This window comes from Bos javanicus, chromosome X (assembly GCF_032452875.1).
Source record: "Bos javanicus breed banteng chromosome X, ARS-OSU_banteng_1.0, whole genome shotgun sequence".
In the NCBI taxonomy this organism is placed as follows: Eukaryota; Metazoa; Chordata; class Mammalia; order Artiodactyla; family Bovidae; genus Bos; species Bos javanicus.
The window spans coordinates 120,989,353-121,000,276 of record NC_083897.1 but is presented as its reverse complement, the minus strand read 5'-3'; the positions used below and the strand labels follow the sequence as shown (position 1 = coordinate 121,000,276).

Below are 10,924 nucleotides of genomic sequence, written 5' to 3'. Positions count from 1 at the left end.
ATCACTGATTGGATGGACATGAGTCTGAGCCAACTCCAGGAGATGGTGAACGATAGGGAGCCTGGCGTGCTATGGATCATGGGGTCACAGTCAGAGATGACTGAGCAACTGAACAAAAGCAACAACACAGAACTGCAAAACAACAAAAGTAAAATATATTGTAAGCAATGGACAATATGTAATAATACCATATTGATATTAGTTGCTCAATTTTAACAAATGAACTTGTATCAGTTGAACCAATCCAAGATGTTAATAACAGAAGATGCTAAGTGGAGGAAGAGACTGGCTCTGTAGGAACTCTGTACAATATCTGCTAAATTTTCTGTAATCCTAAATCTGTTCTTTTAAAAAATACAGAGGCTCACAAGACAAGATGTTGACCACTCATTATGAAAGAAATGCAAACCAAAGCTATAATGATGCATCACCTCACACTTGCCAGAAAGGCTATCATAAAAAAATCTAGAAACAATAAGTGATGAAGTGTCATGGAGAAAGGAGAACCCTCTTGCACTTTGAGGGGGAATGTAAGTTGATATAGCCAGTATGGAGAACAGTATGGAGAGTCCTTTAAAAACTAGAAATAAAACTACCCAATGATTCAGCAATCTCACTACTGGGCATACACACTGAGAAAGCCATGCGTGAAAAGATTCACGGACCACACTGTTTATTGCAGTACTATTTACAATAGCTGGGACATGGAAGCAACCACCTCAACTTCCACTGACAGATGAATAGATACAGAAATTGTGGTAGATATATACAATGGAATATTACTCAACCATAAAAAGTAACAAATTTAAGTCAGTGGCAGTGAGCTGGATGCACCTAGAGTCTGTTTCATGGAGTGAAGTAAGTCAGAAAGAGAACAAAAAGTATTGTGTATAACGCATTTATATGGAATCTAGAAAATGGCACTGATGAATCTATTTGCAGGGTAGGAATAGAGACACATGTAGAGAAAAGACGTAGACACAGCAAGGGATGGAGAGAGAGGGACAAACTGAGAGTGGCTATGACATATATGCACTACCATGTATACAAGAGAGAGCTAGTGGGGAGGTGCTCTACAACAGAGGGAGCTCAGACTGCTGTTCCATGACAACCTGGAGGACTGAGATGGGGGTGGCCTCACGGATGCTCATGGAGGGGATATATGCATACTTAGAGCTGCTTCATACTGTTGTACAACAGAAACTAACACACTATAAAGCAATTCTCCTCCAATTAAATTTTTTCATAAATGCTCTACTGATTTAAATGTAGAAAAAATCTGGACAAGAACACATAGCCAGTACAGAGTTATATACAACAATGCCAAATGAATAAGAGACAGGAACAATGAAGAACAAAAGATAACGTAGGAATTTATCCTCCAATTAAAAATCTGAGGAAACACGCACAGAAAGTATTCAAACATATAAATAACTTCAGCTATCTCGTATAAAATAGATCACCATAGCAAAACCAAGAGTCTGGCCTGGAAGAATCAACAATTACTTAGACCACATAATAGAAAATCCAGCACAAATAAAAGCAACCATACCAAAAAAACGTACCTACAAAGAATCCTCAGAACAATGTATAGGTTCCACATAGATGCAACAAGAAGAATTTCTTGACAGCCTTAGGACAAAGAAGTCTCAAACAGAATAGTATGTTATGTGTATTCATGAGGAGCACATATTGTAAGACTGTCGATGTTGCTTAACTCCTTTACAGATCTACTCCAGTCAGACCAGCTGAGACCACAATCAAACATGGGCTGCTGTTTCCTGTACCCAGAATAAACCATGGAAAACTTACACAAGGAATAAAGACAACTATTAACAGAAGCCAAAACACAAAACTAAATAGTGCCCGAGGCAAAATAAGTCTCTAATGAACTTGACCCTATGAGTGTTAAGGTGAGGGAGTCCTCAGAGACTGACAAGGGGTGTGCAGGCTACAAGGGAAGAAGACAACAGGATCAGCTGGAAAAGGCTTTAAAGTGCAGCCCTTGATTCTTCCACTGTGCCCTGGGGCCATGAATCGCTACAGCCTCACTGAAGGAATCTGAGGTAGCATCTCAGAGCTCCCATGCCAAGAATATGGGGAACAAGTTTGAGTTGGATGTGGCAGCATGGCCCAGACGTCATGAAATAACCAGCACAAACTTTGTTAGTGGATGACAACTGGCCCTTTAAAGTGATCACCTTAATAGACTATCATGCAGGGACTAAAAGAGAAAACTTAGTATCCTAAAAACTGTACCAAAGGACAGAAATTCACCTCAGAACTTGAGAGCAATGCCCCTGCAGTCGACTCAGAGCCCACAGTGAGAACCGTCAGGCTAAGGAGCCCCTTCACTTACTCTGCTGGGATGGTGTGGGGCATGGTTGGGGACAGAGGTGGATTCATTCAGAAACGGAAGGATTTCCAGGCCCTGCCAGCAGTCAATATGAAGATCCTGAGTGAGATGTGAGGGGTTCCACACCACAGAAAGCAGTCTCCCATCCTTCCCTCTCAGCTCATCTTAACTGCAGCAGCCATTTCCTGGAAGCCTCAGGCAGAAGGGTCCAGAGGAGATGTACGTGCACTTCTCAGCAGAAGCCTCGGGACTTGATGTCTTCGATGGGAGGCCTTGGCCTCAGGTCAGCAGATGGGACGTACCCACCACCTACAGGGGTCAAGGGAAGACACGGAGAGTGGACGGAGCATCACTCAGCCCAGAAGACGGGGCCCGAATGTGTCCTCACTGACATTCTCAGGAGCTCCAGGAAGCCCGTTCGGCCAGGCCAGAAACAATTCCTGCTGGGGTGCTGATGGAACCTAGAGCCTGGGAGGGAGGCCCGTAGACTCTGCTCAGTACAAGGAAGGTCTCAGGATCCGCGACGATTCAAGGAAAAGTGCACATGCCAATCCTCCGGAAAGCTGCCCCGGAACTCTGCCCACCCTGGCCCCGCCTCTGCTGTCCACCGGGAACACAGAACCACATGAGAGGAAGTTACGAGCACGCGCACATGCTGGGGCTGCGAAGCCAAGTTTGAGAGCTGCTGCCGTCTTAGAGAACTGCCGCGTAGGGTGCCCAGATGGAGGACTCCCTGGTCTCATCAGGTGTCCAAGTGTGCGGTGACATGTTACAAGTGTGGGAACACACGTCCAGCATGACCAAGCCTTTCCCTCTGAAAAGAGGGGGCCGGACAACCCCCAGCCACCCTGCCCCTGCTCTCCCCTGGAAGATTCGGGCCTGCATCTTAAGCCCTAAGTCCATCCACTTTACGCAGGTGGTCTCTGAGAGGAAGGCTTCGGTCCAGGGCTGGTGGACTACACTTCTGCTGAGTAGAGGGAAAGCCCTGAGCCCTGTAGCTAAAGGAGGGATCATCGGTGGGGACTGAGGGTATCCACACCCCAGAATGGCGGCCACGCGAAACCCCCACCCCCTGCGACTTGGCCTCGGAGCATCTGGGGAGGATCCAGGCAGGTCTAACGGCTGCGGGTCACCCTTGCTGTGATCTTGGATGCGGGACACTGAGGGAGGAGGGCACTTCGGTCGGAAGGGTTGGTAGCTGGTCAGTACAGAGAGGATGTCAGGGCTCAGGGGGAGCCAAGATGAGGACCATCCTCCCGGACACACGGGCGAATCGGGACCCAACCATGAGGTCAGTGCTTCATCCCGGCCAAACCTGGGGAAGGAAGGCTGGGGTTTGAGTGGGGAGTTTAGAACTTGGGTACCGAAGGGTGCGTCCCGAGACCCTTAGGTGGGAGGCTGAGCGCTCCCTTCTCTCCTTCTCCAGAGTCACAGGGAAGGTGGCAGCATCAGCTTCAGAGCAGAAGAGGGATTGGGGCGGGTGCTAGGGGGTCATTCCCCATTTTTCATCCTAACTCTGAATGTGAACTGAAAGGACATGCCTCCCCTGCCAGCCCCCACAGGACCCCCTCTAACGCCCAGGCAGGGCTGTCTGGCTGCACACCAGGGCTCACTCTCACTTCCTCCTCAGGAGTCTCAGGGGACAGGCTGACTAGGCGAACAGGAGACTTGTGGGTCCTAGAGCAGTGGACTCAAGGCCCCCCTACGAAGCGGACTTGGTTTAAACTGGGAACGACCCTCCCTGATGAAGGTGCTCACAACATTTCTTTGTCCTTCCTCAAGGCCACTCAAAGCCTGCCTTCCTAACTGCACGCCCGCCTGCGGTCCCTGACCTGTGTCATCATGCTTCGGAAGCACAAAAACAAGCATCATGCCCGTGGGAAATGCCACCAGGTAGAGGGTGACACTCAGGAGGCCCAGGCCAGTGCTGCTGCAGCCCCAGGAGAGGAGGGCCCATCCTCCCCCTCTTCTGCCCCTCAGGGTTCTCCCCCAAGCTCCCTTGCTGCTGGCGATTGCCAGGAGCTTCAGGGAGCCATGGCCCCTAGCTCTCCTGTTGCAGAGGCTTCCTGGGCAGGATCTGAGGAAGGTGCCCAGGGCCCCGAGGATGAAATTCCAGATGCTGGCCGGGCAGCCCTGGTCACTCGGAGTGTTTGCAAAGATCCTCTGATGAGGAAGGCCAGCATGGTGATGGATTTCCTGCTGGAGAGGTACACCAAGAAGGAGCCCATCACACAGAACGCCATGCTGAAGGTCATCAGCAGGAAGTACGAGCAGCATTTCCCTGAGATCCTGAGCAGAGCCTCTGAGCGCGTGGAGCTGGTGTTTGGCCTGGAGCTGAAGGAAGTCGACTGCAGCAGGAACATCTACACCCTCGTCAACAAGTTCAGTCTCGGGGTTGAGGAAGGTTCAAGTGATGAGGAGGAGCTGCCCAAGTCTGGTCTCCTCATGGAGCTCCTGGGGATCATCTTTATGAAGGGTAACCACGCCAGTAAGGAGGAGATCTGGGATTTCCTCAATGTGTTGCGGATCCATGCTGGGAAGAAGCACTCCATCTTTGGGGAGCCCAGAAAGCTCATCACCATAGATCTGGTGCAGAAGGGGTACCTCAACTACCGCCAGATGCCCAATAGTGATCCTCCGGGCTACGAGTTCCTGTGGGGCCCAAGAGCTTATGCTGAGACCACTAAGATGAAGGTGTTGGAAGTTCTGGCCAAGATCCAGGATACGGTCCCGAGTTCCTTCCCAGACCTCTATGACGAGGCTCTGAGAGATCAGGTGGAGAGAGCAGGGCTCAGAGGTGCAGCCAGGGTTCCAATAATGGCTGAAGCCAGTGCCCCTACCAGGGCCAAATCCTACAGCTCCTCCCACATCTAGGGAGCAGTCATGGCACTTTGTTCCCTTTGTGTTGGAAGAGAACAGTCCACCTCTTAAATAGCATGGGGTAATAGCGGTGGGGGGAATAAAACCCATATGTTCTTCACAGTTTTAAGTAGTAAGGGAGTTTAGGTGCAGGTTTAACAAAATATACATGTTTTCCTTTTATCCATATGAATAATATCTAGTCAAAAATAGATGATTTAGGTAGGGAGGTAAAGGTTTTTTGTATTTTTAAATGTCACTACTCTTCATAAGGTTTACTTAGCTTCAGAATCTAGGTTTATTAATGTCATGGATGTTAGGTTTAAGACTAAGAGCTCATTATTTGTAAATGATTTGAAAAGACTTTAATATTTTCCTTATGGTCCAGAACAAGGTAACATAACATTGGAATAGAATTTTACTTAGAAATGTGTAAGAATCCTAGAGATAAGTATTTGGGATCACAAAGCTTTCAGAGTAAACACTGGTTTATTCTTTGTCTTCTTGTCTGTCCTCTTTCCTTGTAAAAGTTAATAACATGGACTTAGATTTATTTAGCTTATTCAAACTGTATGACATTTAAATCATAATAAAAGAGAGTCTTTGCTCATTATTTCCCTTTTCTTCCAAATTCATTGACCATCTTCTGATTAGAAGGCTTTTTTATACTACTGGATTGGTAAGAAAATGAATCCCAAGCCACTGCCCATGGAATTTTGCATCTAGCAACAGGTACCATATAAGGAAGGTGGTGAGCAAACTCTAAGGAATAAACAAATCATAAATTCAAATGGGGGAGGTGTGGAAGAGGAGGTTCCAGATGAGAGCAAGCAAGTCGAAGTTACCTGATTAAGGTGGCACTGGGTCTTGGGAAAAATCTAGTTCCTCGGTGGGAGGTCATGTTCAGTCCAGATGCATGATGGGCTAGATGAAGCTGTGGGTGTGATGCCAGACACTCATATGAAGGTTCTTAGAGGTGAGGCTGTAAATCTGGAGTATATCTAAACCATGTATTCACCATTGTTTGGGGATATCCGAAAACCATAGGGAATGGAAGGGGCCCTGTGCACTTGAGCCAGGTCAAGTGAACACTCAAAATAACACATTTTCATCAAAAGCTGTCTAGAGAGTTTCTGAGAAATAAAGGTGATACCCATTGAAGCTAGATGCCAAGACGTCACTGGACTGTCTCTCTTTTTCTGGGATGGGAGCACCAGAATTTGTTCTGGTAAACGGGCAGTTTAATTAGGTTATGTTTAGTGTAATTTGGCAAAATTTAAGGGAGGGCTCAATTTTTACTGTCAGTGGGATTAAATTAGGGGTGGTTTGGACAAGAAAAAGCACCTGAGAGGGAAGTTGCTGGTCCTTGAGACAAATGAACTTGTCCTTGCATCCATGTGGAGAAGATAACCCCAAACACATAATAAAACAGGTGCTCAAATAGGGAAATACTGCTTAGTTTTACTTGCTTGGGAGCATTAGTGCTGATGTCGATTTGATTATTGTTTGGACTTGCATATTCTCTAGTATAGCCTGGAAATAAAATTATGTGATGGAAGTTTGTTATCATTCGGGGTCAAAATCACCTTCGTAATGCCATTCATTCAAAGTACCAAATCTTGTCTCATACTGTGCCAGGTGATTTACATACATCACACATGTCTGTGGTCCTACACTATAGACTCTTTCAAACACAATGTGCAGATAAAGAAGCTGGAATAAAGAAGCTCAAATTCAAAGCTCATAAATGATAGGAGCTGGACTGAACCCCGGCAGTGAATTCCTCCCAGAGCCCATACTGTGCCACTCCTCCAGGATTAGGCTAACCTTGGGTCATTTCCTCTTTCTGAACATGAGTCCAAAAGGTATTTCACATGTGAAATAGCAGAATTTCATACCCCAAACATGGTTTTGGAATAAAAAGCCCCAGAAATAAATAACAAAAAATGAAAATAAAAGTGAAGTACGAATAAGGAAGGAGACAGCATTCAGTGACAATTTATCTACAAAGGAAATGTCAGTAAACGGCAGTAGATCAGGGATGCAGAAAATCATTTAATTCAGCCCCTTCCTTTCAGAGAGTAAATCTGTTAAGAGTGAAGGTTCTACAAGAGGCTGTGTCTGGTCAGTGAAGAGAAGGAAGAGATCAGCGTGTTTTCTCTGATGGCACACCACCTATGCTGGGGCTCCCTTCCGGACTGCAGCTTCCCTACCACTCCTGGGACTCAGCCCATTCTCTGTGAGATTTGTTGCAGGCAGACTAAGACTTTTCAAAGACGTGGCTTTCTCAAGAAGGCTTTCACAGAAGAGACAGGAGTCAAGGTAAAGAAAATGAGGAACTGAAGTCACAGAGAGACTGGCCTGTGTCGGCTCTCAGAAGGCCAAGACAGGGCTGCCAGGCTGCACATTCCCTCACTTCTTTTCAGGGCTTGCAAGGACATGGTCTTTGGTCTACATGGGTCACCTTAGGTTGAAAGAAAGAGGAAATCCAGAGTCCCCCAGGAGTCAAGGTGAGGCACCTGAGTGAGGGCATACCCCTACACTGAACACAGAGGGCCCCAAGAAGCCTGAATCCTGATGTCATCCCTGAAGGCACAGGTAGGAGTAGTCTAGTGTGGCATTCCCAGACTTTCCCTCTCTGACACCACAGGGATTGAGGACCTTAGTCTGAGTAGAGCTCCCTTATGTAAACAGAGAAAGGAGCCCCAAATGCTGCCAGGAGTCCAGCTTTGGACTTACACAACCCCCTGACCTCAGAACTCTGAGGAAACCACACAGAACCCTGCCCTTCCTGGCATCCCTAGGATACCTGCTCATTGTTGACATGACATGCACATTTCCTTCTATGATGTCACAAGAGGGGTTGGGACATGGTCCAAGGGGTATAGCCTAGGGCCAGCAGTGGGATTATTTCCAGGTTTTCCAGAAACCAACTGAATACCCTGAAGACTTAGGGAACCACCCAGCCCATAACCATATGATTCATCTCATCCTCTGCACCTCAGAAGACCAAGGACAGGTATGGACAAATGAGGAGAATCTTACTTTCTCTTAGGGGTCTCACAGAGATGCTTGCCCTACTATAAGAAAGTATAGTAGTAGAAGGGGTGGACCTAATTGGAAGGTAGGGTAGAATTTCAGGCCAAAACAGAGGTCAAAGCAAGGACTGAGGGATCATCTACCAATGAAAAGAAGTGATAATGAAAGCAGCCCTGTTCCTTGTAGCCCTTGAAATACCAGGGCAGAGCTATCAAGCTGAAGTTCCATCAACATTTATTTACATCAGGTGTGTAGGAGGTGAACCCCTTAGTATGAAGGTGCAAATACTATTCCAAGAAAGGGGTGGGGACACCAGGATCTATGGGGAACCAAAGGAAGCACTCTTAATTCATGTTGAGGACTCCAGAGGCCAGGACAGAAAACTTCCCACTGAGCACTCAGTACTGGGTGATATCTACTAACTGGGGTGATAAGCTGAGGATCTCTTCACTTCTCAGAAATCACAGGGAAAACTGTGATGACAACAACAGGACAGCAGAGGGAATGGGTCTTATGACTGGCCACTAGTTGGGTGGTGGTCTTGAATGTGAAATAACAGATGCCTCTGTGTAGGAGACTACCAGCCCCTTCTGTCACCCTAGTGTGCCTGAGGCAGGGGTAGCAGGATGAAGCCTAAAGATCACTCTAATTTTCTTCAATATGTTTCCCAAAGGACAGGCTGATTAGGAGAATAGTAACCCTGGGGTTTTTCAGAACAGTGCCCTCAAGAACACCACAAATGTAGCCTTCCTGATAACCAAGGTGGTATTTCCCTGCTGCAGCTGCACACTGAACCTTCGCCTTCGTGTGGACCCTTATCACCTGCCCTCCTACTCACACTTCTAATCATTGTCCCCCAGCTCAGGCATCATGCCTCGGCGTCAGAATCATAAGCTCTGCATCCATGAGAAACACCACCAGGCCCGATATGAGCTCCAGAGTCACAGGGGTGTTCAGCCCGCTGCAGTAATGGAAGAGCTTCCCTCTACCTCTTCTCATTTAGAAGATAATTCACAGAGCTCCTCAGCTACTGTGTCAAATAGCACTTTCCAGGGGTCTTCGGAAGCCCCATCTACTACCAGCACTTTTTCAACTACTTCTGACACAACATCTGATGAAGAAGATACCAGTCAAGATGAGGAAGATTCACGTTCCTCCGATGTCTCATCTTCTACTGAGAACACCTACAGTGATACTCTGAACAGCATGACAAGTTTGTTGGAAGAGTTCCTTCTGCATAAATACAAAATGAAGCAGCCCATCATGAAGGAAGACATGCTGATGATTATCCACCCAAAATACCATAACCGATTTGCCGAGATTCTCAAGACAGCCTCTGAACACATCGAGGCTGTCTTTGCAGTTGACTTGAAGGAAGTTGATTCAACCATCCACTCCTATGACCTTGTCAGCAAACTGAACCTGCCCAACAATGGGAGAGTGTGGGATGGTAGGGGCTTACCTAAGACTGGTCTCTTGATGACAGTTTTGGGTGTGATCTTCGTGAAGGGCAACTGTGCTGCTGAGGAAGACATCTGGAAGTTCTTGAATATGATGCGAGTATATGCTGGGAGAAAACACTTCATCTATGGAGAGCCCAGGAAGCTCATCACCAAAGACTTTGTGACGATGAAGTACCTGGAGTACCGCCAAGTTGCCAACAGCGATCCTCCATGTTATGAGTTCCTGTGGGGCCCACGAGCCCATGTGGAAACCAGCAAAATGAAAGTCTTGGAATTTTTGGCAAAAGTCAATGATACGGTCCCCAGTGCCTTCTCATCACAATATGAAGAAGCTTTGCGAGATGAGGAAGAGAGAGCTCGAGCCACAGTTCCAGCCAGGCCTGGCACCACTCTCACTTCCAGGCATGTTCCATGGCCAGGTCTAGCTGCTTCTCCTACCCCTACTGAAGACCAAGACTTTTAAAAAATCATCCAGATAAGAAAATTTGACATCAAAATAGGGACCTTTGCCGAAATGGGAAGCAATCCCACAATAATATTGCTGGGACAATGGAATGAAAAAATAAAATGCAAAAAATTTCAAAACATGATCAATCTTGATTGTTCTCCATCTTTTCTGTCTTCTGTTTTATAAAATTAATTTATACCTCGATATGCTTCGTGAAAAATGCAGGAGGTATTAAACCTTAACAAGTTAGACCTCTTACTGTCTTCATTTTTTCAGCCTCTGCTCTTTGAAAGGCTCTATGCTAGTTCTCGTGAGGCTAAGATCAAGACCTAGCCTATGCCCAAACAACTTTAGAAACAAGGAGCTGCAATCACATAAGCAAGATCTTGAGATAGCTTTTAGGAATGACAGGCAAGTAAAAAAGACTATCCAGGAGGAAATCTCTACCTGGGCTAACGTACTGATTTGTTAGGCTTTCCACAACAAAACCCCACAGAATCGGTGGCTGAAACAACGGAAATTTATTTTCTCAGAGTTCTAGAGGCTGCAAGTCCAAGATGAGGGCTGGTTTACCCTGAGGCCACTCCCCTTGGCTGCCAGGTGGCTACCCTCTTCACTTGGCATTCCTTTTGAGGGCATATATCCCTGGTGCCTCCTTTTTTGTCTCCATTTCTTCTTATAGTCACACTGGGTTATGGCCCACCCTAAGAGATCAGCACTGGGATTTCTTTGGAATGAATGATGCTAAAGCTGAAACTC

At 46.7% G+C, this 10,924-nt stretch overlaps 2 protein-coding genes across 2 annotated transcripts in view; both read left to right on the top strand.

Annotated features, from left to right (window-relative positions):
- Positions 1–5,788, top strand: part of LOC133241954 (melanoma-associated antigen B4-like) — a 6,431-nt gene extending 643 nt beyond the window's left edge. Inside the window, exon 1 of the mRNA XM_061407793.1 lies at positions 1–5,788. This exon is cut by the window's left edge and continues 643 nt beyond it. Coding sequence (XP_061263777.1) covers positions 4,199–5,230 — 1,032 coding nt within the window. The 5' untranslated portion in view covers positions 1–4,198 and the 3' untranslated portion in view covers positions 5,231–5,788.
- Positions 5,789–7,871: 2,083 nt separating this feature from the next.
- Positions 7,872–10,307, top strand: LOC133241953 (melanoma-associated antigen B5-like). Its single transcript, XM_061407791.1, has 2 exons — positions 7,872–8,234; positions 9,115–10,307. The coding sequence occupies exon 2, from the start codon at positions 9,125–9,127 to the stop codon at positions 10,178–10,180; it is 1,056 nt and encodes a 351-aa protein (XP_061263775.1). The 5' UTR covers positions 7,872–8,234; positions 9,115–9,124; the 3' UTR covers positions 10,181–10,307.
- Positions 10,308–10,924: the final 617 nt, after the last annotated feature.